Here is a 27,262-nt window from a genome sequence, read left to right as displayed (position 1 = left end):
TTTCTCAATTTAACTTTTGTGTTTCCTGTTTGTTTTTTTTTAGCTCACCAGCATTGTACAACTTTGGAAAGTTGTTCAACTGTTGTGCATGTCTTATGCAGGAGAGCAGTAAAAGCTATAACATATGCTATCTAGTGGAGCTTAGCAATGTTGCTCTCTCCTACTCCAGTTAACATATCTTTTATTATGGGGAGGGTTTGCATTTTCTATCATGCTTTGTTTCATAGGTACTTTTTGACATGTCTTTTCTTAGCCAACTGTGCACCACCATGCCAAAATGGAGGGATGTGCCTGCGACCTCAGCTTTGTGTGTGTAAACCAGGAACAAAAGGTAATTCCTGTGAGGATACAGTCATGCAAGACACATCTTCCACTGGAGGCCGGAGCCCTGTTGTTCCCCCGTGGCCCATACCCCAGCAGGCTGCTCAGCAGACCTTCTCTCAGAAGGTGCAGGTCCCACCGAAGGTTGGCCCTATGACTCAGATGGCATTCACCATCAAGCAGAAGCCTCCTGTTGGGTTACCTCAGCAAATGCAACCACAGTAAGTGTTTTCTTTGCTTTCAAAGAAGTCCAGTATGACATAGTTCCTTGTGTTTTCAAATAACCATCCTTGGAAACGTACACAATTCTTTTCTTTTTTTTTAAAGGTTTTTTTATTTTAACTGTCAGACTTCAGTGGATTTTTAAGCTTCTATGGCTTATGAGCCAAATCTCACTTCAACAGAATGCCACTTAATAAGTCAGCTTTATTTTCTTTAGAATGACAATGCTGTACTAGTTTCCAAGGAGTTATTCTTAATTTACACTAGTGACTTTGTGTTTAGCCGAAAACAGAGTCTGGCATGAAATTTCAACACCTCACTTAACTGAGTAGAGTAAGATTTGGTGCTCGTGTTGCATTCTGGTTTATTTCTTCCATTTGCATTGTATTTTCTCTTTCAAAGTAAAGCTGTATGGTTTTACTACAAGGGATACTTGCGTTTGAGGTTCAGGATTGTATCTGCCTGCCACAGGTAGCAAGGAAGCACCCCTCTTGTTGGAGAACTTTTTCTCTGCCTCTTTACTAGATGGTGACTTAGCCACACTTGGATATTACTCACACTAATCTAAATACTTCAAGGGACTCTGAAATTTCTCTAATTATAATGTTGTTTTTATTAATCTGTCTGACCTTAACTTGTTTGAGGGCAGATAAGGGCAGAGGGAAGTGTACATGAGGATGGCAGTCAAGTTGAATGTGGTCAGGTTTAGGGGTCTGCAGCAACTCCTGTCCTTCCAGTTACAGGTGAAGTCAGTGACAAAAAGTGTTTCTGTCCTGTAACAGGTGTTGCTTTTGGTGAGCTGTAAGCAGGGCACAGTCTGTCTTGATTCTAGCCTCCAGAGCAAGGTATTAAGGACTGGGAAATAAGCTGTGTTTTACTGTATCCAAAACCATAAAAATGAACCCAAAGAGCATTGTGTGATTATAAAAGTCTCCCTCTGACAACTGAGTACATCCTGCCACCCCTCTCTAAAGCTACATCTGAGAACTGTGCACTGCCAGTGATTTTTGGTATCTTGCCTGGTAACCTCTTTCAGGTTTGTGTCTTCTGAAACCTGATTCCTTTTACTGTTGTCCTAGATCATCTAACTGTGGAGATACAAGCAAAACTGGGTTCATACATGTCTTGTGTAATAGGAAGATCAATATACCTGAGTTCCCATGGAGTTCTAAAACCTAAGCCAGTATGTTCTTTGAGAAAGGTATAAGGTGGGGCAGAGCAGGTGTTAAGAACAGCTACATCCATCCTGTTAAAGAACAGAGAAATTGCTACTTCATTTTAGTGTTTTATAGTACTCTGAGCCTAGTTTCATTCCTATCAGTGAAGCAAGGGTTATTGAATTACTAACATGAAGAGGAAATTACCAGTAAAATCTGTAGGTTTTTTTCTGTTCCCTTCCATCCAGACCAGCAGGATTGCTAATCCTCAGCTGGCTTCTCTGCTTAGCCTCACAAAGAGCATTATAGCAAATCAGTACAAAGAGACCAGACAATTTCTGTCTTATCAGTACTGATTCCTGTAGAGTGTACTATGTGTCTGTCTATTTCTTTCTTCCTTCCTCCACACAGAAGCATTCTCAAAGAATTGTTTTTCTTGTTGTGAGAAGGGCCAGTTTTCAAATTGGGTAATGAAATAGACTTAAAAAAAAAATAAAATGAAAAGAGGAAAACAGAAAATAAAATAATGCAGTTTGTTCTTGCCTGAAAAAAAAAAAAAAAATCTATCTTCCTCCAAGCAGTCTGAAACTGTGCTTAGGCAGCTTGTGGATGCCTCTAGAGAAGACTTACTTTCCATTATTCCTGGAAAAGCAGAGTCTAGGGATAAAGGGCTCCTCTTATATGAAAAGAGAAACTGTTCTATAGGGTGCCTAGAGAGCATGTCATGCTTCACCAAACTCTTTTCTTGCTTGCATGAGACAACATCTGGGGTGTAGAGTAAGCAACTTCAGACTAATAAAACCAGCCATCTGTTATCTGGTATCCAAAGGGCCTCTGCATGCTTCCAAATCACTCTTAACTCTGGTGAGCTTTGTTGTTCATGTGATCCTTCTCAACCTAAGGATCTTCTAGAGGTAAAGAGGCCTTTTCAGTTAGATAGGACTGTTAGTCGCTGAGATTACATGAAGATTAATCTGTTTCAGGCAGCTTAATAATAGAGTGGGGAAATGAAAAACTGAGTCTTTGGAGTCATGAGAAAGCTAGCCTACAACCTTTGCAGAAGGCAGGAGCAGGAGATGGAGAGGAATCGGGCTGTTTCACAGACGGATGCAAACATATAATATGTAGCAGAAGAACATGGATGTTTAGATACAGCTGTTGAAATGAATGCTAGCAGTACTTATCATGTAGACTTAAAACAATTTATGGGGCTAAAAGGTCCTTCTGAGGTCAGGTCTCTACCACTGGCGCAGACCAAATGGGTTAGTTCCTGCTTCACTTCCTCTTTGAATGTCTTGTGGTCTCATATGTTGTGTGAGGGCTGCCCAGATATTTTTGGAATGGCTGTTTTTGGTTCCCATGCCTAGAAGCATATGGAAGGCTATGGCAGGAGTGGAATCATCCATTGTCAGTGCGGCTGACGTGCTGACCCAGACACTGCTGCTATGCAGAGCTGTCAAGAACTGGTGAGTGTCAGGGCAGAACCCACCCTGGAACACTGAAATAAGCTGCTAGAAGAAGCTTGTCTCTACAACACTTCTGTTTTGCCAACCTCTGTCATTTTTCTCTGGTTTGTATACAAATGCAACATCAGTCCTTGTTCTTGCCTGTTTTCTTAGGGTCGTGATGGCAACGATATTTAGGGAAGCAGGGAATTAACTTATTTCTTCCCAGAGATTTTTTTTTTTTTTTTTTTTAAGAATGTGGTGCTAAACAGAGGGAAACCTGGAGAGAGAGACTGATTTCCTGGAGTATCTTGGATTTAGAACACATGCACTTATCACTAGGAAAGTCTGTCATAGCCCTGGGCTGAAGATGGATGTTATCAGGTACAAGGTCTCATCTCAGAAGAATGTTAGCAGAAGATGTAGATGTCTGTAATTGAAAACAAGTGGTGTCTCAGAAATAAAAATCTGCTTCTTATTGGAACCTGTTGGGAATTCTGATCTCAATAACAGACATGCTTTGTGGTCCCGAGTTCCTGTGATAGCTCTCCAGTAACTCTGGGTGTCCCTTTCACATCTCATTCTCTCACTTGTTGGCAACACTATAGCTCCAACAGCTTGATTTTCTACATTTACCAGCTGTTGGAGCAGTTTTGTTGTTTTTTTTTTTCAATGTGAACTTTCTAGTAGTTTTGGAAATGGTCACCAGGAGTACAAGAATTGGGCATGCTGTTACGACCTTGCTGAAATCAGCAATGTAGGATAGTTGTAATTGAAAATGGCATATATTCTTTATATAATGTATAATTGTAAGTTGTAGATTGACATATATGTTAAATAATCTGTGAAGATTATTGACTTTTTGTTACGCAAGCTCATGACTGAGGTTTACTGAAAAATTTAAGAGTGCTCTCAGCTGTTTCCTTTCCTGATGTACTGGTTCATTTCTGTATCTTTGATTGTATGTCATTTATCTTTTAGAACATGTGATGACTGATGATGTGATGGTCTAAAAAAAATTCTACACTTTTTTTTTAAGGTTAATAGCTTGTGTGTGAGTAAATATTTCTGGAGGACATTTATTTTCCTCACCATTATGATAGATTTTTGTGCTAAAGATGTACAGAGCAAGTGAAACTTCACTACTTTCTGGTGAGAAGTGCCCTGCACTTGAACTTCACTGTGAGGTCTATTTACTAATAAAAATACTTTATCGAAGCTTTTTTTGATGGAAGATAGGACTTCCTTCCAAAGAGACATTGACTTGTTTTTTTATTGTTTGTTTGTCTAAAAAAGGAAACTTTTTTAAGGAAAGCAAGGTCTTTAAAGTAGTGTTGATGTTAGAAGAATAGGAAAGTTTACGTTGCAAGTAGAGATGATCAACCCTCTGCTTAAAGTGAGATCACCTCAAGCAGTTTGCTTGCCACTTTGCATGGTTGAGATTTGAACATTTTAAAGGAAAAAGGTTGTAGGTGTCCCAGTATCTCTGGGCTCCTGTTGCAGTGGTTGATCCCCTTAAAAAAAAATAAAAAAATAAAAAAAATTCTTATGTAGTTGAGATTTCCATTCTTGCATGTTGATTGTTACTCTTTGTCTTTTCACTGTCTGTCTCTAAGAAGTCTGTCTCAGCCTTCCCTGTATATTCTGAGGAGGCAGTTGTAAGTTGCAATATTACCCTCTCAAGCTGCCTTTTCTTAGAGCTGAACAAACTCGCCTCCCTGAATCTCTTTCCATATGCTTCGTGCTCAAGTCCATGACAGTCTTGGTGGCCCTATGCTTAACTCACTTTTCTGAATCAATATCTTGATTTGGGGAGGCCATAACTGAACACAGTACTAGAGATGCAGTCCCACAAATGCCAGGTAGAGAAAATAATAATTCCCTTTACCTGCTTGTCTGTTCGGTTGCTAACGCAGCCCAGTATATGATTGGCATTCTTCATGTGGGGACATGCTGCTGAGTCACATTCTGCTTGTCCACCAGGACCCCTAAATCACTTTTTGCAGGGACTGCTTTCCGACTATTTCAGCGCCAAACCTGCACTGTTCCACAGAGCCACTGTATCTCAGATACAGGACTTCATATTTGCCTTTGAACTTCATGAGCCCATTTATCCAGACTGACAAAATCACTCAAAATCAGCCTTCCAATATAACAATCACTCCTCCAAATGGGAATTGTCTGCATAATTGTTGAGACTGCCTTTTTCTCCTTCTCTGGATCATAGATCAAGTTCAACAATATTGGTCCCAGTATCAATCTAATAGGAGAACAGATAGTTACCCTCTTAACCTCCTGTGGGTTGGACTTTGTATCACTGAATACCACCTATTCAGCCAGACAGTTTTTGTACCTACTTTATAATCCAGTTATTCATGTTTCACCAATTTTTTCATAAGAGACAACTGTATCAAACGTCTTGCTGAAGTAAAGGTTAAAAAGATTCATCACAGTCCTTTCATTAACTGAGCTATTCATCGCAGAAGTCAGATAAAACCCAGGAACCAATCCAAACAAAAAAACCCTTAATCCAAGCTGAAACCAGAAATTCTGTGATGACTTCTTCACTTCTGAAAGTTGTAGATCAGTTGTTTTCATTCTCTGTTCGTGATACTTTTTTTCTTCAAAGCCAGGAACTTATACTGCCTTTCTCTAGGAAGAGAGACCACCTCTTCTCTTGGGCTACACAGAGGAGCTGGAAGCAACTGAACTATAATTCCAGTGATGGTAACATAGAACATTAATATTTTTTTATTCTAGGTAAAATATTCCACGTTATTACTCTTAAATCTGACTTTGCCTGTTCTCAGTGCAGCTTGGGGTTTAGTCTTTTTTCTCAGGCACATGCGCGTATGTGTGCTCAGGGCTGATACACCTAAGTCTCTACTTGAGGAGACTGAGTGCGTAGAGAGGCCTAATCAAATTCTTACTTGACTAAGCCATGACTACACTGTGAAGACACAACCATAATTACCTTGGGCTTCAAGGCTGTAAGTCGGTAAGTCATGGGTTATTAGGTTGTGCTCTCCTGGAGCCCAGTGTCATGGCTGTTTGATTTACTCCAAGAAAAGAACATTGAGATCCTGTGAACGTGTATTGCTTTTCAGGCTTAAAAATTTAACCCTGATGGTCTGAGGTGAGGTTTTTCCAGCAGTTCTTGAACCTACTGGTTTGTGTCAGAGAGTTGGAAAACTGACAGTCTGTCTTGCAGTGTTAAAAAGATGACTGTATCGCTTCAGTAGAGAGTTGCAACGTGTAATGAACTCATGGTGTACTTGGTACAGGTTCACTAATGCAAGGTCGCTCCCGGGAGAATTAGGAAACTTAATTTTCCATTGTGAGTTATTTGGAGTGGATTTTGAGGTGCCTTTGCACCATGCTTTTAACAAGACACCTACTGCAAGAAATCATAGCGTACCGTGTTATCGCTCGGGTTATTTTCTTCCTAATCAACTTGAAATACATTTATGCAGGTCAGGTATCCATACTGTCCTATGAGGCATGTTTATTTTGAGAAAGTCTATGTAACTTTCCCTTCCATATTCCCATCAAACTGAACATACTCCACAAGGTAAAATCAACTTATTAATTAACTTGCTGTCATGTTATTTTCTTTGAATGGAACTGGCCTATGTTCATGATGATGTATGTTAATAATAGGAAAATAGAGACATAATTATGTAGGCATACTGCCTGTGTATAGGAATAATTTTTCTTAAAACTTTTGAAATTTTTACTGTTTATCATCAAGGAATTATTTCAGGAGATGCTGGGAAACAAAAGAACTTCCTTCCAGTGTCTTGCACAGCTTTTCATGGATAGTGTGACAGTGTGCTTTCAGTTTTAGGAAGGTGTATTTGTATTGGTAAAGTTTAGTTTGACTGCTGTCACATGGCATTCAGTACGTTTCCTTTTTAAAAGGTTGCTCTGTTAGCAAATGTTTGTGACACCAAACCAACAATGCAACAGTTTTATATGTGACTGAGACTTTTTACCCTAACAGGCCACAGTAACCCCCGCAGGTTAAAGTTTGTTCCTCTAAGCAAACTACTATGCAACAGTAGTGATTAAAGGATGTGGCTGAAAGAAAAACGACGTTGCAAGTAGGCATTTCCCCTGGAACATGTATGATCAATAAGTTAATGGGAATATTTTGGATGTTATTTTCATTCCTCCCTCTTTAGAGCTCTGGCAATAGACCTCAGTTGGTTGATTTGGAAAGCTCATGTCTATTGTCAAAACACATCTGTACCTTTCATTTACAATACAAGAAAAAGTAAGAACAGGGTTTTTTACTGATTTCAGGTATAGAAGTATGATTCGACAGTATTATGTGTTTAGAAAAATCTAGGTGTTTTTGTTTAGTGTTGTAATGATAATGGAACCAGGGACATTTTCCTCTATTTTAAGTATTTTGGAGAAAAGGCTTACTGAGTTTGTAAATGTGTCTGCCTTTGGTCTTTTGTCTTGAAAATCTTGCCTAATATTTGATCTTCAGCTCTTTAAAAATATTTGCTGCAACTACTAGTTGTCTTGTATGTCTTAGGTAGTAGTAGAACCTTTGGTATTGCCTTAACACTCTCAGTTTATATTGATAATTCATTCTGAGTAACCTTATAAGATAGGTAACAAAGACAAAGTACACCTCTTCAGGGGATTTACTTAATTTTAGCATTTGACTACTATAGCAGATAACAGCAATTTTCATTCAGAGACTTATGTGGGCTGGCCTTAGACAAAGGCAGATGAGTTGGGCAAGGAGAAACTGAATGAAATATAACAAGGGCAAGTGTAGAGTCTTGCATCTGGGAAAGAACAACCCCATGAACCAGTTGTACCAGTACAGGTTGGAGACTGACCTGCTGGAGAGCAGCATAGGGGAAAGGGACCTGGGGGTCCTGGTAGACAGAAGGATGACTATGAGCCAGCAATGTGCCCTTGTGTCTAAGAAGGCCAATGGCATCCTGGGGTGTTTTAGAAGGGTTAGTAGGTCGAGAGAAGTTCTCCTCCCTCTCTAATCTGCCCTGATGAGGCCACATCTGGAATACTGTGTCTAGTTCTGGGCCCCTCAGTTCAAGAAGGACAGGGAACTGCTTGAAAGAGTCCAGCACAGAGCCACAAAAATGATTAAAGGGAGTGGAACATCTCCCTGATGAGGAAAGGCTGAGGGAGCTGAGTCTCTTTAGCTTGGAGAAGAGGAGTCTGAGGGATGACCTCGTTCTTCTTTACTAGTTATGTGAAGGGTGAGCGTCAGGAGGATGGAGCCAAGTTTTTCTCAGTGATGTCTAGCGACAGGACAAGGGGCAATGGGTGCAAACTGGAACATAGGAGGTTCCATGTAAACACAAGGAAAAACTTACTGTGAGGGTGACAGAGCACTGGAACAGGCTTCCCAGCGAGGCTGTGGAGTCTCCTTCTCTGGAGACATTCAAAATCCACCTGGACGCGTTCCTGTGTGAGCTGCTCTAGTGGTCCTGCTCTGGCTGGGGGGTTGGACTAGAGGATCTTTCAAGGTCCCTTCCAACCCCTAACATGCTGCGATTCTGTGTATTTTCAGGATTGGGTCAGTCTGATTAATTACAAATGCCTCATTGATTTCTTATCTATGAATAGCCTGTTCTGTTTGTGATTGAGGAACCCCAAGGGACCCATACTTCATCTTGAGTAAACCTATTTTCTTCAGTGCTGAAGTCAGAATACTTCACAGAGAAGCAGATTTTGTCATACGTAGAAGCAGTATCTAGTTTACCTAAGCTCCATAAAGGTTACGTATAACATATATGCTTGTACTTTGATAAATTCCTCCTAGGAATCCAAAACTATTGTTTTACATAATGTGTAATCAGTTGCTAATCTAAGCACTACCAAGGAGGTTTATTACTCATGTTGTCTTGTGTTGATATTTGGGTGTTACTGTTCATTGGTATCTGGTTAGAGACAGGGTTTGTTTTTTTTCTTGCATGACTGGATTTAAGACGTAAGTGTAAATAGTCAAGAACACTAGCTAGTTGGAGAAAGCTCAAACTTTCTCTTATGTTATTGTTGTAATCTTGATTGAGACTTTGTAACCAGCCAACAATCTGTTAGAGAGACTGCAATAAATCGTGCTGATTTCCCTCTTTAGCAAATTTTCTCTGAATTAAATCATTGGGTCTTAGAGGTGTTGGAGGACCAGAAGGTGAACTGTTGGCTAATTTGAAGCATCTAGCAAACATGGTGTTGTATGTCAAGTCTGCTGGCTTGCTTAGAAGTTATGTGGGTAATTGAATCATAACTACTTGACTTTGTGTTGAACAACTTCCTACAGTAAGTAAAGGACCTGATGTTATTCGCAAAAGACTCTTTGTGTAGTATGTTAGGAAAATAAATACCTCCAAACTAGCAGCTCACTGAAGCACTGTTATTATTGAAGAGAATTTCTCTGTGCTTGAAAACAAAAGAATATAATTTCTGCTGTTGAGACATGGAACTTCTAGGACAAAGGAAGTATTTGCAATAATCCAGTCTTCAGTACAGCGCTGGTTTATTACTAATGAGATCCATAGCTTTAAAAATATCCCCTCAAGGTGCCTGTATGGGGAAAAAAATATTTTCTGAAAGGCTTTATCTATTATAATTTATTTATTTATTTTGGTTTTTCTCTGTATAAAAAACTTAGCATGCAGCTGAGGATAGACTTTTTTTTAAAGCCCCATAACACCACTGGACAGTAAAATGAATTCCTTGTCAGTTTAGATGCTGATAAATGATATTTCAGGCTTGTCAGGGATTTTATAAGCATCTTAAAATTTGTTTAAAGGAAAATACTGCTTTTGGATACTCTGTGTTGGCTGTCTGCTTTCTGTATTATTAAAAATGCAATCAGAGGTGCAATTCTGTACGTTCTGTGTCAGAGAAATTGAGTTTCAAAGGCAAGATAGTCTGTTAAAAGGCGACAGGCAATACTAGTACATACTATTATGTCATTGGGCAGTAGGTGGCAAGCTTTGCTTTTCCTTCTACTGAAGGTTTATTTTCATATTGCAGAATACCAGAATTCTGAGAAGGGAATATTCACTGGAATGTCATTTATTGGCAGCACATTTTTTTTGAACCATCAATTTTGTTCATTGTGTGTAATTGTCTTCCTGTTGAATGCTGAAGAGAAGCCCCTCTTCTTCAGATGACAGACTTTTTTTTCTTGCTATGGCAGGATATTCTGCACAGGCATCTCATGTAAATAGAGGCTACATATGAGTTTATGTTTTGAATTTGTGTCCTCATGCTATTCCTAATGAAGGTCAGAATAATTTTTGGACTAGTAATGTGATTTGGAGCTGTTGAAGGCATGGTTAACTTAATTGCTGCAGCAGCACTGGGCATGCATAAAGGATCGTTGGCATCAACTGTTGGTAAGTTGAGACTAGTGTTTTGAGATTCTGATACCACAGTTATTCTCACTCACTGTCTTTGGCAGTGCTTTTGATGTATGTGTGCTAGAACAAAAACTGGTTCAAAGGTAGTTCCTCATATCTCTGTGCTGCCAGGCCCTGAGTCAGCCCTCAAGAACACCTCAATTCATCATTCACTGGGAATGTAGTCATGAGCTGCAGGAGCTGAAGTCACTGTTTCATTGAAATGACTGTTCTCCCTTGGGACTGGATGATTTGGTTTGGCAGAGAACATGGAGATGATTTTTTGATGACAATTAAATCAGTCTCAGTTCTGGTGTCTTTTTTGAATGATGCTGGTGCACACTTCAGTGGCAGTCCATAGACTAACAATTTGTAGTTACCTCTCTTGGACTGAGTATGTTTGATGTTAATTGCGTTGTAACAGACATGGGCCTGAAGAGTATGGACTGACTGAAGTGTGGTGTTAAAGGCAGAAAGATGTTAATTTATCACCAAATAGGCTAGTTGTTTGATACCATTGTGACCTAACAGGATCTATGAGAAGTGGGCAGGTTGCTGTGGCAAATTGCCTTGAGGGGGAAGGCTTTCGTGTATTGGTGAACAAAGTCTTTCGGTGGCCTAAGAACCTCTTGGTGTTGACTGACTGTTCTGTTACCTTCTCTGTCCTTCAATTTTGAAACAGATCCTGGCAATCCCTTGCAGAAAATGGCATAGGAAACTTTTTAAGTTCCTTCATGATGAACACAGATGGGAAGTATTAATTGAGACTTGCTTCTCTGGCCTTTTCTTCTCTTAATTTGTTGCCTCGTTGGTTTAAAGACTTTTGGACAATTTTTCAGCCTATTAACTTTTTTCAACTAGCTTCCATTTTATGTTTATTTTCCTGTTTTGAAACTTTGAACTGCTGTAATTGATCTTTGACTTCCATTCCCCTGTCAAGGGTATTAAATCCAAGCTTTGCTCACTCTTGCAGCATTTCTTCAGTGGTAACGTTTTAATTGGATCCTGTACACAGGTTAGGCCAAAATAAGATATTATTGTTTTCTTCTGGGTTCCTGATGAGCTGATCCATAAAGATGTTAGCTGCATCTAGAAATGTTGGTTTGCTGTTGTGCTGCTGTTTGGGCTAATTGAAATTTCGTGTTACTATTGTTTACTTTCTTTGTAGATTCAGTGATATGGTAGCTGTCACCATCTTAGACACGTAGTAGTATAGTCCTAATGCTGGGTTTCCTCTGCTTTGTGTGGAAATGACAGTTCAGATGTGGTTAAATTGATGATCTAATTTGAAAGGCTACTCTTTGAGAGGGTGGTCTGTTTTCATATTCAGGATATTCCAGCAATTTTTCCCAATCCTCCCATTAGTTTTACTTTCCCAAGACAGGAAAGAGTCCATCGTAATAAGTTGTTATAAAGCTGGTCATTCTTTCTCCATTATCTTTCTTGAACTTGTCGTGTTCCTTGTTGAAGCACATCTGGTTTGGTTGTCTGCTCTGTTAAAAAGCATACAGTTTGTTCTGTTACCTGTTTAGGTGTTACCAGCTTTTCCTTTGTTCTTTACTTGAGTGTGCTGACTTCACTAAAAGTCTGAATGTGTCCTTCAGAGCTGTATACTTTCTTTCCCAGTCTCCAATTTAAAAATGCTCCTCTCATATTTGTAACTGCCATCAACCTAGTTCCATTAAACTTTAAATGGAGTTGTCTTCCATAGAGATTTCTCTGTTCCAGTTTCTGACCACTCTTGAAGGTCCCCTATGTTTATTCTATTTTCTGAGCCATGCACTGAAACCATTGACCTCTCTGGTAAGTTGTTTGTGCAAATTTTTAGCAAAAAGTGTCAAATTTTACAGCATGAGACAAATGTGCTGTCTTTGCCACTTTGGTAATCATCTTCAGTGATCATCTCTGGACAGCAATATCTCAGTCTAGAATACTTTTAGCTTTAAGTACCTTTAAGATGTGACAGTTTTTCGGAGTGTAAAGTTATACTTAGTTACCTTTGTGTGGTTTTACACTGGGAGAGTTCTTCCCTTTGGCCATTTTATAGCCTCTATATGCTTTGAGAAAAGGTAACAATCAGATGTAAATACTAAATAATTGACGAATACTCTGACCTTAATTACTGCTTTGATATGGATTCTGTTCTGGTTTCTGCTTGATGGACAAGGATGGTTGTAGAATTGATAAATTAATAATTGCCATGAAGCACAAGTATATTTATATACTTACTTACTGGAGTAAAAGTTTTGGTAAAAGCTTGTTCTTCCTGAACTGGAACATTGAAGCTCTGAAGTGGAGGACAACTGCTGGTCACCACAGTCCCAGCTGTGCCTTCTTACAGCTTTGAACAGCTTCTGTTGTTGTTATATAATGCCTGTTTGGGAATTCCAGCTGTTGCACACATGCAGATCCCTGACAAGAGCCAACTCTCCCTTCTTCCCCCTTTCACTATTCCAGAGGCTTTTAACTGCAGGGAATGTTTTGGATCCTGAAGTGTTTTCCTTCTGTTGTGCCCTGGATGGCTGTATCTATACATTTTTTTGATGGACTATTTAGAAATGCAATTAATTCCTAAATCGGATTGTCTTTTCATGTGCTTCTGAAGTTGAGACTAGAAAGAGATTTCACCCACAGCTGTGCACTCAGAGCTTTTCTAATGGGAATTCAGGTGCTGAAAACTGAAGAGAATGGGGTTGTAAAAGGATAAAGAGTGGTATAAATTCAGTGATTCCCACCTCCCTGCCCCGCCTTTCCTCCCAATCACTGCCAATTCAGTTTTATCAAAGGGTAAGATATAGCAAGGCCTGCTAAGTATGGACAGAGACCTGTACTTCCTTTAACTTACTATCTGGGTTGCTCTGAACATGGTTAGCAGGATGTTATGTTATCATGTGTTGACACATAACATGGCCCACAGCTGCATTTTCTATATGATACATAGTTTATTCACGGCAGGATGAGATGTTAGAACTGTTATCTGCTTGACTGATGTGAGGGACATCTGGTGACTGATTTTTGCTCATCATCTCTTTGACTTTGGGAAGTCTCTCTCTTGAAGCCCTCTTCTTTGATTCCTGCTGTGGGAACTCAGACAGAGGTTCCAGAGACACGCAGCTGTGCAGGTCTCTGGCTGCATCGAGTGCCTGAGCCTGGCACTGGTACCAGAGGGAGCCAGTGGCACCGCGTGTGTGCGGTGTGAGCAAATCAATGATCTCCTCAGGCAGGTGGTTAGACTGACAGAGGAGGTTGAAAGACTAAGAACTATCAGAGAATGTGAGAGCGAAACAGATTGGTGGAGCCAAACCCTGAGGCAAGGGCAGAAGGACGAGGTGCTAGAACAAGTGATGGATCCCCTCCCCTCCTGTCCTCAGACAGAAGGAGAGAACTTTAGGGACATGGAGGAATGGAGGGAGGTCAGTCCTCGGAGAGGCAAGCAAAAACCCTCCCAACTCCCTCCACCCTCCAAATTGCCCTTGAAGAATAGGTATGAGGCTTTGGAACTTCAGGGACAGGAAAATGAAGCTGGAGTGACAGATTTGTCTAGTGAACCGCCTAGGACTTGTCGCTAAGCTCCACACCTTAGGACTTCTTCAACTAAGAAGGAAATGAGGGTAATTGTGGTGGGTGACTCCCTTCTGAGGGGAACAGAAGGGCCCATCTGTCGAGCAGACCCATCCCACAGGGAGGTCTGCTGCCTCCCTGGGGCTCGCATTAGAGATGTTAAAAGGAAACTCTCTAGTATGGTAAATCCATCTGATTACTACCCACTGCTGATTTTTCAGGTTGGTAGTGACGAAATTATTACAAGAAATGTAAGGGCAATGAAGAGAGACTTCAGGGCCCTGGGACGGCTAGTTAGGGGGTCTGGAGCACAAGTCGTGTTTGCCTCCATACCTCCTGCAAGAATGGGTGGGGAGGTAAACAGGAAGAGTTTACTGATGAATGAATGGCTACAAGACTGGTGCCAACTGGCTTTGGTTTTTTTGATCATGGGCTGCTCTACGAGACACCTGGCCTGATGGTGGCAGGTGAGATGCACCTGTCCCAGAGAGGGAAAAGGCTTTTGGGGCAGGACTTAGCAGGGCTCATTGAGAGAGCTTTAAACTAGATGTGAAGGGGGAAGGGGAGAAAACTGGGTCTGTTAGGGACAAGCCCAAGAGGAACATACCAGGGCCTGAAGGAAGGTGGTCTAACGAGGATTTGGTCCCACCAGTGTGCTCTGTTTGCTTCCTGAAATGCCTGTATGCTAATGCACGCAGCATGGGGAATAAACAGGAAGAGTTAGAGGTCTGTGTGCAGTCTAAGGGTTATGATCTGGTAGCAATAACAGAGACATGGTGGGACAGCTCACACGACTGGAATGTGGCCATGGATGGCTATGTGCTTTTTAGGAAAGATCGGTCGGTGAAGCGAGGTGGTGGAGTTGCTCTTTATGTGAGAGAGCAGCTAGAACGTATCGAGTTTTGTGCAGGGGCTGATGAGGGGCAAGTTGAAAGTCTGTGGGTAAGAATTAAAGGGCAGGGTGGTATGGGTGATACAGTTGTGGGGGTCTACTACAGACCTCCTGATCAAGATGAGGAAGTTGATGAGGCTTTCTACAGGCAGCTGAAAGCAGCCTCACAATTACAGTCCTTGGTCCTCATGGGAGATTTTAACTACCCTGATATCTGCTGGAAGACTTACACAGCCAGCCTTTCACAGTCTAGGAGGTTCCTCCAGTGCATTGATGACAACTTCTTAATGCAAATGGTGGACAAGCCGACTAGAAGAGGAGCGCTGCTGGATCTTGTGCTCACCAACAAGGAGGGCCTTGTTGAAGCAGTGGTGGTCAATGGCAGCCTTGGCTGCAGTGATCATGAGATGGTGGAGTTCAGGATCCTGTGTGGGAGGAACAGAATACCCAGCAGGACCAGAACCCTGGACTTCCACAGAGCAAACTTCGGCCTCCTCAATCAATTGTTAAGGGAAGTCCCATGGGACAGGGTGCTGGAAGGTAAAGGGGCTCAAGATAGCTGGTCAACATTCAAGGACCACTTCTTGCAAGCACAGCATCAGTGTGTCCCAATGGGTAGAAAATCTAGTAAGGGAGCTAGGAGACCAGTGTGGTTAAAAAAGGAACTGCTGGGCAAACTCAAGTGGAAAAGGAAAATCTATAGATCATGGAAGGAGGGGCTGGTTACTTGGGAGGAATATAGGACTGTTGTCAGAGAATGTAGGGAGGCAACTAGGAAAGCTAAGGCCTCTTTGGAACTTAACCTTGCAAGTCGGGTTAAGGATAATAGAAAGGGCTTTTTCAAATACATAGCCAACAAAACTAATACCAGAGGCAATATAGGCCCACTGCTGAATGAGGTGGGTGCCCTGGTGACAGAGGATATAAAGAAGGCAGAGGTGCTGAATGCCTTCTTTGCCTCTGTCTTTACTCCTGCAGGCGTTCCCCATGAGCCCCAGTTTCATATAGCCCCAGTAGAAGCCAAGATAAAGGAGGAGTTTGCCCAGGTAGATGAGGATTGGGTTAGGGATCAGTTGAGTAATCTGGACATCCATAAATCAATGGGTCCGGATGGAATGCATCCAAGGGTGCTGAGGGAGCTGGCAGAGGTCATTGCTAGTCCACTCTCCATCATCTTCGGTAAGTCATGGGTAACTGGAGAGGTGCCTGAGGACTGGAGGATAGCAAACGTCACTCCAGTCTACAAGAAGGGCAAGAAGGAGGACCCGGGTAACTATAGACCGGTCAGCCTCACCTCCATCCCTGGAAAGGTGATGGAACAACTTGTCCTTGGCACTATCTCTAGGCATATCAAGGACATGGGGGTTATCAAGAGCAGTCAACATGGTTTTACCAAGGGTAAGTCATGTTTGACTAACCTTATAGCCTTCTATGAGGAAATTACTAGGTGGATAGATGATGGTAGAGCGGTGGATGTGGTTTATCTTGATTTCAGTAAAGCATTTGACACCGTCTCCCACAGCATCCTTGTAGATAAGTTGATCAAGTATGGGTTTGATGATCAGGCAGTGAGGTGGATCAAGAACTGGTTGAAAGGTAGAAGTCAGAGAGTTGTAGTCAATGGGGCAGAATCTAGTTGGAGGCCTGTGACTAGTGGAGTCCCTCAGGGGTCGGTACTGGGACCGGTGTTGTTCAACATCTTCATCAATGCCCTGGATGAGGGTACAGAATGTACCCTCAGCAAGTTTGCTGATGACACCAAGGTGGGAGGAGTGGCTGACACACCAGAAGGCTGTGCTGCCATTCAGAGAGACCTAGACAGGCTGGAGACTTGGGCGGGGAAAAACCTGATCAAGTTCAACAAGGGCAAGTGTAGAGTTTTGCATTTGGGGAAGAAAAATGCCATGTACCAGTACAGGTTGGGGGCTGACCTGCTTGAGAGCAGTGTAGGAGAAAGGGATCTGGGGGTCCTGGTAGACAGGAGGATGACCATGAGCCAGCAGTGTGCCCTTGTGGCTAAGAAGGCCAATGGCATCCTGGGGTGCATTAGAAAGGGTGTGGTTAGTCGGTCAAGGGAGGTTCTCCTCCCCCTCTATCCTCATTGGTGAGGCCGCATCTGGAGTATTGTGTCCAGTTCTGGGCCCCTCAGTTCAGGAAGGACAGGGAAGTGCTGGAAAGAGTCCAGCGCAGAGCCACAAAGATGATTAAGGGAGTGGAACATCTCCCTTATGAGGAAAGGCTGAGGGAGCTGGGTCTCTTTAGTTTGGAGAAGAGGAGACTGAGGGGTGACATCATCAATGTTTACAAATACGTAAAGGGTGAGTGTCAAGAAGATGGAGTTAAGCTTTTTTCAGTGATGACCAGTGATAGGACAAGGAGTAATGGATACAAATTGGAGCATAGGAGGTTTAAGGTAAATATGAGAAAAAAATTTTTTACTGTGAGAGTGACAGAGCACTGGGACAGGCTGCCCAGAGAGGTTGTGGAGTCTTCTTCACTGGAGACATTCAAAACCCACCTGGACACGTTCCTGTGTGATGTACTCTAGGTGACCCTGCTCTGGCAGGGGGGTTGGACTAGATGATCTTTCGAGGTCCCTTCCAACCCCTAGGATTCTATGCTTCTATGATTTTATGATTCTGTATTTTACCTATATGATCCTTGCACTGTAACTTCTGCCTTATTGTGTGTTTTTGAAATGTTTCATGTGGCAACATGAGTCCTGGCTGAGTTATCTAAGGCTTACACTGCATTACTAGCAATAATATTAATAAAAAGTTAAATGTATTATCTGCTGTTTGTTTGCATTTTAATATTATTTGTCTTTTTTAAAAGTTTAAAACAGCAATCACAGTTAATTATTGTTCTTTTTGTAAATGCTTTCAAGTAGCCTTTTCTGAGAACAGCCATTTAAAAGTTTCATAGTAAACAAGGTTGTTCTAAGAAATGACAGAGCTTACAATTGTTTAAAAAGGAGCTATGGAAACTAGCAAATGCTTCTCAATTTAAAATGAACATTCTTTGCTTTCATTGGCTGTGCTCCCTTCCTGAGAATGTCATGCTGCTTGGGCGCTCTGCAACATTTAAAATTAATTTTCTTCAAATGAGAAAAATATTAATCTTTATTAAGGCATGTTGGACTTTTACATCATAGAGCTGCTGTTTGCTTGGTTTTCTGTGTGTTTTTTTTTAAGTCATGTGATCATAAATAGAATAATTTTCTCTTCTAAGCTGGAAATGTTAAAATCTACTCATTTTCAAGTCCAAAGAAGTTTGCTTCTTGAAACAAAACCAAGTATGCCAAGTTTCAGCTTTATTATTTTAAGCTGAAAGAGTCATCTTAGTATATGTTACAAAACATGTCCTGAACACCAGAAGAGTAGTGTGCGTGGGCTTAGAGGTGCACAGTGTAGTAGACGTAACTTTTGGTTTGCTAGATTGCACTGTAGAAAATGCATCTCCAGCACAAAAGGTTACACGTTGCTGTTTTACTTAGATCATGGCATTTAAAAAAAATACTTGAGTAGTCTGCTATTTTCTTTATAAAGATAAAGGGAGGAGGAGATTCCTCCAGCCTAAAAGAAAGAAACCAAAGAGGCAATCAAAGCTGGTGATTGCCACACATTTCTTTCTGTCCAGTCTGTGGTGGCTGTACTGGTGTAGACACAAACTTGTATAGGAAGTCTTGTTATATGTATCTCTTAACTCAAGTACAGTTCAAAGTCAAAGTTCCTTTTTGATGCCGAGAGGGGTAGATTATAAGCTCTGTGCATAACAGTTGGCACATGGCTTGACATATTGAACTTGGTGTGGCTTTGCTAAGTCTGACACTCTTGATAATATTAATGAAGTTCTAAAATACCAGAGACTCATGTTGTAAGCAGTTCGTGTTCTGATTCAACATTCTTCTGGTACTCAGAGGATAACATAGTTACAGTAATTAAAAATAGTTTGAAAACTTTGCTAACCACGTAGAAAACATATGCACATGATCTTAAAATCTTCAGCTTCTTAACATGATAGTGCTTGCTAGAAAAGACTTATTTTTAGAGACTTTTATCAAGCTTGGCACAAGCTTTCAGAACTATTCTTTCAGTGGTACCCTTAGGCACGTGCTATGAGGAGCCAAAGCTAGTTTTGACTGGAATTATGTAACACATGTAAATAATTAGTTTCCGATTCAGTTAAAATGTAGATTAGTGATTTTTAATTTTAATTTTCAAACTTGTTACAGAAAATTGAAAAAGTAATGTGTGCCTCTATTCTAAAATTCAAGTGTCACCTCTTGGCTTTTCTGTTCTTTCTTGTTTCTCTTCCTCCCATCCCTCCTATGTTATCACAATGGGAGAACAATACCAAAACCTCATCCTGTATAGTATAAGTCAGTTGTCTGTTGTGCACTATAGTTATTGTAATAGTTTTCTAAATTGATGGATAATTTAGTAAAATGAAATTATCACAGTTTGCTTGGAGTTCTTTGTGTGTCAGTTTCATGCAAAAAAGTTTCGGCGTTTATAGGAGCTGTAGTCAAGAACTCAAGTGATCAGTAGGCAGGAAAAATACTTGTAACTGGAAGTGCAGCTCAAATTTTACCCTTTAGTATGTTTGTTTAAAATATTGGGTTTTATCATTATGTGTTATTTCACAATAATAAAGCACTGGAAACTGAGAATACACAGTGTCATATAGTACAGAAGAGCATTAAGAAATACAGCAGCTCATGCAATTAGCTACAGAACACAAAATGTAAAAAAAAAGTTCAAGGTACTTGTATTAATTATTATTTTAGTAGGAAATCACTGTGTGCCTTGTGCTTCTGAAATCCGGTATTTTTTCAGGTGCCTGTGGGTTTTTGTCTTCAGTCTGTCAAGGAACATACTTGAGGTATTTCTTGGCTATGTGTTAAATGCATTTCTGCTGCATCGAGGGTTAAGCTGAACTGGAAAATAGCTGCTCTTTAAGAACAAGTATGCACAGGAGATGTTTTTGTGTAACTAGATTGATTTAATTTTGAAAGCAAGCCCCTCTCTACTGTAGCAGTTTCTATCTCCATGTATGTAGATAGATCGCCATTTATGAGAAAAAGCTCTTTATAAGCTAAGAAGCAGCAGGCCATAAGGATTACAAAACACTCACCAGTCATTTCTCCTTGTCACAATCCTAGACCTAGGATGGTCACGTATAGGCATACTGTGGCTCCGGTGTGTGGGCTTTATTATTTTATTTTTTTTCTCCCAACCTTGTGTCTACATACTGCCCCCTTCCCTCCCCCCCACCCCACCCTCCCCCCCCACCTTTGTTCAACTGTGAAGTTAATCTTGGCAGCAGAGGATAATCATCAGTACTAATAGTATCAGTACAGTCTCCTGTCATTAGCCTGAGCAGGGGTACTTGGGCAAACCATCTCTGTGAGAAGGGAACGGAAGTGCAGCGTTACACCAATCCAACTTTATATATTTCCCCTTCAATGCAGGCTGGAGATTTAGCACACATGGATGATTTGGCCATTTCCTGCAGAAGAACAGAAACCAGTCTCAAGATGGTAGGTGATCTGGCCAGCAAGTGCCAAGGAAAGACTGCAGCACTTCTCTTTCCTTTAGTCAGCTGAAAGAGCAGAACCAGGGCCTTCATCGCATAGACCTGTTGTCTGTGGGTGTGCACAGAGGAACTTGCAGTGTTTGTTCATTGTTGTAGGTGATCAGGTGTACCTATAAACCTTGATCCAACAGGAAAGGACAAAGTTATTTGAACAAGCTAAGCCCAGAGTAGCCATATAAAGAACTGAAGATGGGCAGTGACTGCTCCATCTTTCACTCTTTGTTCAGAAGTCTTAAAGGCAGGTATTTGAAACACTTATGCCTTTTAATCATTAAAGGCTGTTTAATGGTAGGTACCTATGGTATTTGTTTCTAAAAATAGCACTGAGCAGTGAGTACTGCCAAAGAACTCAAAAAGTTTTGAGAAATACCAGGCAATTACAGGAACGTTGAAGTACTGGAAACAGGAAGAATGTGCTCAGTGTCCTCACGATTCAGGGTAGCCAAGTGACCTGGAAAGATGTAATGTCAGTTTCCCAGTAGTACCCACAGCTTGCTCAAATCCCTGTTGCTCTACTAAGGTACAGGTGGGCTTGCTTCATTAGAAGCAAGGACTGCAGAGTTTCTATGGGATGTTTGGATGTAGGACTAAACACAAGCCTCAAAAAGGCCTGTTTGGTAGGAATGCCAATTTCCAAAAATTCAGTGGAACAAGTTCTGCTGGGCTGCTGAGGATGTGTAATTCACACACCAGCTGGCACCACAAAATAGGATGTTTTCAAAATGCAGGCATTTATCAGTGGTCCTTAGAGGGTACTGAGTTATTTTGCTTGTATTCGTTGTATCATTGACCGTGACAAAGTGTTTCAGTAGATTTTGCAAGACTTACATATTTTAGTATGTGCATAAGGTTCATTGATCTGTTTTGGGATTCAACGGGTATTAGCCTATGTAAATATTGTGAACAATCAGATTTGTGTTGGTTTTGACAGTAAGTTGTCACTGTTAATCTGATTTGAAAATACAGATCTTTATTTGGTTTATAGTTAAGATACCTGTTTTAGTAACAGAATAATTTGATGTTTTTTCTTTACAGCCGAAAATATAGCTACATTAAGGATAGTTTTTTAGTTCTGTATGTAATTTTTTAAAAAACAGAAACTTTGTTTTAATTTTAAAAAATATATAATCAAACCCATCCTTGTAGAAGGATATGCTGTACTTATATTTTTTCATTGTGAACAAATGTAGATATATCAGATGCTAGTAAAAATGATACCATAAACTGATGATTTTGTACATTTGAGTTGCACACCTGAACTTTTTCATTGTGGAAGGTGCATAAATGTTCGCTTTTTTCTTTTTTTTTTCTTCTCCCCCGCCCCCCACGGGATATAAGGAGCATAAATGGTATCCCACGAAAACCTTTTTAAAAATATTTTTTTTTAAAAAAAAAGGTACTTAAAGGAGCTTATTAAATTTATTCTTACATTTCTAGGTTAGTGCTGTGCTTTAGCAACTCTAATGAACTCATATGTATATGTATTGATGGTATTATTTAATTAGATATGTCTGTGTTTCAATGGATTGTGCATGCAGTTCACTAAATAGTGTGTTATTTTCAGAAGCACAGGCTGCTTTTTCTGGTTTGCTGAGCAGTCACTGGGTGTTTTAAAATAATTTAAATTAGTTTAATATATTTAGGAGTCCAAGCATGTATTTCTTTGAAGTCATTAATGAGTAAAGAAAAAGAACTCCAGCAGGCATTTCAATAATGAAGCATGCAAATCAAAAGAATGTGAGGAGAAGCTTCTAAACTGAGCCCTAGGGATGTAATTTCAAACACCTTATAACCTGTCCTTTTTATAGTTTAGACTTGTTGGAATGACAGTATTCAGTTTACACTTAAAAGAAATCCCTTATGCAACAGGGTGAAAAAAAAATAAAAATTAAGTAATGTGAAATGTGTGTTACTGTTATGTCAGTGTATAACACGAACCTGTAAGTCGCAAACTTCAACAACCCAGAACACATTGTACCAAAACCCAGGTGGGGACAGTATCAGAAAGAAGGCATGTACAGCAACTGCATTTTCTCAAAATTCACTCTGAAAAATATTGTTTATAACTGAGCGTATAGTTCTAGGGAAAGGCAAATTTTACATGTAGAGAAAGAAGCAAAGTGAATTTTTGAGGAGAAATCGGAGACATCCTTAAAAACCAGAGGAATGCCTCACAGACTTCAAATTTACCTACTGCAAATAAGAAAACAAGCTATTCCTAGACCTCTGGAATGCAGTCTGGGCTTTTAGTCACAGCATTTTTAATTTTTTTAAACATATATTTTTTAAGTAGGCTAAGTGGTTTTGAATAGGAGATCCAAGTTCTTCCAGACATTGTTGGTTCAGCCGTATGTCAGAAATTCTTCATAACTGCTTTCTTGCAAGCTGAATTGAACAGAAGTTGGACTTTTTTTTTTTTTGTAATAAGGAATTAGATCACTTTCACATACTTTATCCCTGTGTTGATCATGGGCTGAAGTCAGGGATACAGTGTTCTTTAGTTTTGTTTGCATTTCACTGCCTTCCAGAGTGACAAATGTGGGCTTCAGCATCTCGAGTTAGCTAGAAACCAAGAGGAATCTCTACTTTGTCATTCAAAGGCTGGTTAAAGGCTCCTCAAAGTAGCATCTCTGGGTTTTAAATCCAAAGGTGCAAAGCTGTGTTTGACAAGTAACAAAGTCCTGGGACAATATCATGGCCAGCAATGAAATATATGAGTGGAATCAGGGTTTTATGCTAGTGTCTGGGAAAACAGATCATACTAAAACCGGTTTAAGTGTTTCAGTATTCTTTTGCGTTTGTACTGAGCACTGTACAATCTCAAAACCTTTCACTGTTAAATACTTTGTAACATCTTAATAGATTGTGATGTAAGTAATTGCTTTACAGATACAGAAGTGGAGAGGAGAAAAAATGTGTGCCTATTCTAACCTTTTTATGCTAACTTCTGTCTCTGGAGTAAACTGTATTGCTCAGTATAGTAAGATCAGTAGTAAAATTGAGATTTTAAACAGTTTAGCTTTCATTGACCTTAGTGCACTAGATAAGCTTACCTTCTGCCTAATTATTTTAGAAATAACAAGAGTTCATCATTATAATATTAATTATAGTATTCTCTGGGCTCATTAGCAGTGGAATGATGTGTCCCTATTCAGTTGAAATCTATGCTCACCTCTATCCTTGTGATTTTTGCTGAAAATCATTAATTATTCTTAGACAAAAATATTGCTATCCTTATATTATCTGGTTTTGCTATCTGAAAAATTATTTTTAACACTCAGTTTTCCAGCAGCCACTACTTTTTCTAGTAAGATTAACTTAGGCAAGTAAAATGAGGAAAAGACAGCCGACTTTTAAGTCTAGGTTTGTTGTGTGATGTTTTTGGATTTCCTTGCTGTATGAAATGTTGTAGTGATATATATATTTGCCAAGAGTTAGTGTTGATGTACTAAATTTATTTATTTTTTTCTTCCTTTAATGACTGAAGTTAAAAGGTACTTGTTGTACCCCTCCCGATTCTGGGACACTTAGCCAACAGAGATATTCCTGAAGTGCTGCTCCTGTTAAGCCTTAAAGCAATTGACCGTGTAGGTAAAATCAGCTGTCTATGGTCTCTATTAAACAAGCTGATAAGCTGATGCATAGTGTTTTGGTGGGGTTTAATTAGTTTTGTGGTATCTCTAATAGAAATATAAATAAAGCATGTTGATTTTTATTAATCTGTTGTCAAGATTCTTTGTCAAGGTTCTTTCTGCAGAGGAATTTCCCAGGTCAGGACACTGAACAGATGCTTTATCAGCTCTCAGCTTCAGTTGGTTATTTAGCTCTGTTGTAGTGACCTTTTTATACCGGTGATCTTGTACCAAGGCAAACAAGATTAGAGCTACCTTCTACTAATCTTTTAAAAGACATGTTACCATGTAGGCACCAAACGTACAATTTCCCTAGATGTTCTTTATCTGAAAATCCATTATGATGAAAACATGGTTATATTGCATCGTATGTATGCAGTTGTAATGAACAAAAGGTTATATGGCTGAATTTCAAGAAACAACTAATAATCACTAATAACTTTTGGAAGTTGCTGTCCTCCAATCCTGCATGAATTTACAACCTTAATTACTTAGAAAATGTTGGTTTTTTTTGGTGATGTTACATTCAAACTATTTGTAGATGTGTGTCACAAGGCTTTGGAAGCTCTTGACCCCCAAAGATAGACTCCTGGTAAATATAAGTGTGTGCTGCCGTCCCCCATTTCCCTTGGTTCTGCTTGCAAATGGAAACATTCCATTTTTTGTGATTAATTTTTTGTGATTACTCAGTTTCATGGTATGAAAAAATAGATCAAATGAGTACTCTAGTTCAGTTAAGAAAGTAGTTGTACATTTGGAAGTTTAGATGTTAAGTGTTCTCAGCCTAATACAAATACTATTTCTGCTGCCAAAACTTTTCACCACTTATCTTTTCACCATCCGGGGTACAGCACAGTATGTACTTTTGTTTTTGTCTTGCGTCACTTCCAGACTTCCCAGATGTGGTGGGAAGCATGGTGTTGTTGCATCACTTGAATTTAGGTGGCCACTGTGGAGGAGAACTTGGACAAACTTTTTGAGTTTGCTTTTTTTCCTGGCTCTCCATCTTTTGGCTTCCTAAATTCTGTGGTGTAATTTAGTAAGAGCAGTCCCTGGAGTTTTCAGGGAGTGTGTCCTCTGGCCAGTACAAACTCAGAGCTACTTGCTGCTGATTTAGTATACCAAAAAGAACTTCTGCTGAGAAATAAGTGTGCTGAGAAATACAGTGGAGTCTGGATTTAATCTTGAAATTTTCTAGGCTTGCCTGTCGTAAAGCAGTATGCATTTTATGCTTCTTGTCAAGTAAAAGCTTTCAGTAAACATGGTTAAAATGGTTATTGTGCAATGCCCATCTCCCTAGTCAAGCACATGAAGACATAATTTATTCTCATGTGATAAGCACGTGGCACTTCTTGTGTATCATTGGGCAAAGTCAATATAGTTCTACCTTTGCTCGTAGTTGCTTATGGTAAAAATCAGTATTGTAGAGGGATAAAGTGCTCTGACGTGCACACTTGTGGGTGCTTTCTTAAGAAGAGAAATTTAAGGTTTGTTTATTATGTAGGAAACTGATATCCTTAAGCACAAGGATTTCTGAGAGTTTTTTTCTGTGATCTCATAATAAAATTTGAGGTGTGCTCGTCATCCTTTTACATTGGCATCCTTTTATATTAACCATAATCGCTTCCAAGGGTGCCAATAATATCTTGTGATGGTTCTTTCCATAAAATGATTATGTAATATGTGGGAAAAGTATTTCCTTTTTGATCTAGAATCTATTACATTTCATTTTTTAATTAAGATTATTTTGTGTATTTCTGTCATATATTCCCTAAAGGATTGTCTCTGAAAGAGAATAGAATCTGGCTTTTCCCTGCCTGGGTACTTCATGGACTTTCTTTTAGCTTTGTGGGTATTGGTTCCTTTAAAAGCCTCCCTTGTTATTTTCCCTCACCTCTTTACACTTGGTAATGCTTTGAGTTTATCTTTTAATCCAATTTCGTACCTTGGAAACTTTCACCAGACTGGTGCTAGAGTCTTGGCTGGTTGGCTGCAGTCAGCATAGACATCAGTGTTGCATGTGACAAGTTCAGGTTGCTTCTGGTGCCAACTGTCACGTTCATCAGTGCTTGATTTCATCTGCAGTCCAGGTACTCTTGAGTATTTCTTTCTTCCTGTCTAAACACTATTAATTGTCTTGGCTTTCTTTGTACTTTTTCCTACTTGTATGTAACTCCAATTTATAAACAGGTTATAAATCTACAATGTATTCTGTATTTCTGAGCTGCTCTGAGAAGCTCTGCTTATTTCAGCAAGGTCATAATTTTAAAACATTTCCTAGACATAACAAGCTGTAGCGACAAAACATTTTTGCTAATCCATCTGCATCTACAAGAAAAAACTTCATGGTGTAGTTGTTTGTTCGTGGCATTACTTTTTTAGGAATCATGACTAAACCTGTCAGAATCTCAAAGATAGACCAAGGTTTTAGGTTCTTTACTAACGTATTTACTTTTATTTATTAGACTCCTAAACGGCAGACTTCTGCTTAATGCAAACAAGGCCCTAAGTGTATTCTCAGAATGAATTTATCTTGTGTAAATACACGCTTGCTGGTCTGGAAGGCTAAATTAGATCTGAGGGTTTTCCAAATAACTGTAGCAAAATTTCATATACTTCTAAGTTACTCATTTAACTGAAGTGAGGTGTTAGTAAACCATGTGTGTGTTGTTAGACTTTAAAAGGATGTACTATAATTAATACATGTCCAAGAAAATAAAGGTGTATCTGTTCTGTTGTGTATTTTTGCCCATTTTAAGCTTGCAACACTGTTTTATGATTTAGAGTTTCATAGTAGTCTCTGGTAAGATAATTCTGTAAAGTCTTTTTTTGAATTTCAAATAAATTATACCAACCAGCTGGGCTCTTTGTCTGCTATTTTGTTTAACAAGCTCAAGAATTTGAGTATATTAGTGATGCATGGTTTTCCTTTGCAGCAGCTGTGCTCATTTGCCTTTATCGTATAACAGCCATATGGGGTGGGAGTTTGTTGGTATTTTTAGTTGTCATTCCAGCATTCTTTTCTAATACCAAAGTCTGT

General features: G+C 39.7%; 1 protein-coding gene across 6 annotated transcripts in view; it reads left to right on the top strand.

Annotated features, from left to right (window-relative positions):
• The first annotated feature begins 403 nt into the window (after positions 1 to 403).
• Positions 404 to 27,262, top strand: part of LTBP1 (latent transforming growth factor beta binding protein 1) — a 184,715-nt gene continuing 157,856 nt past the window's right edge. For 4 of the 6 annotated variants that reach the window (XM_051613891.1, XM_051613892.1, XM_051613888.1 and 1 more), the window contains exon 1: positions 426 to 542. In XM_051613891.1, coding sequence (XP_051469851.1) covers positions 475 to 542 — 68 coding nt within the window. In that variant the 5' untranslated portion in view covers positions 426 to 474. Of the gene's footprint in view, positions 543 to 27,262 lie in introns of all 6 variants that reach the window. The other 2 variants (XM_051613894.1, XM_051613887.1) reach the window with 1 other exon arrangement.

The sequence above is a fragment of the Apus apus genome, chromosome 3 (genome assembly GCF_020740795.1).
Source record: "Apus apus isolate bApuApu2 chromosome 3, bApuApu2.pri.cur, whole genome shotgun sequence".
Lineage (NCBI taxonomy): Eukaryota > Metazoa > Chordata > Aves > Apodiformes > Apodidae > Apus > Apus apus.
Note: the sequence above shows the minus strand (reverse complement) of the source record. Positions and strands in the feature narration are given on the sequence as shown.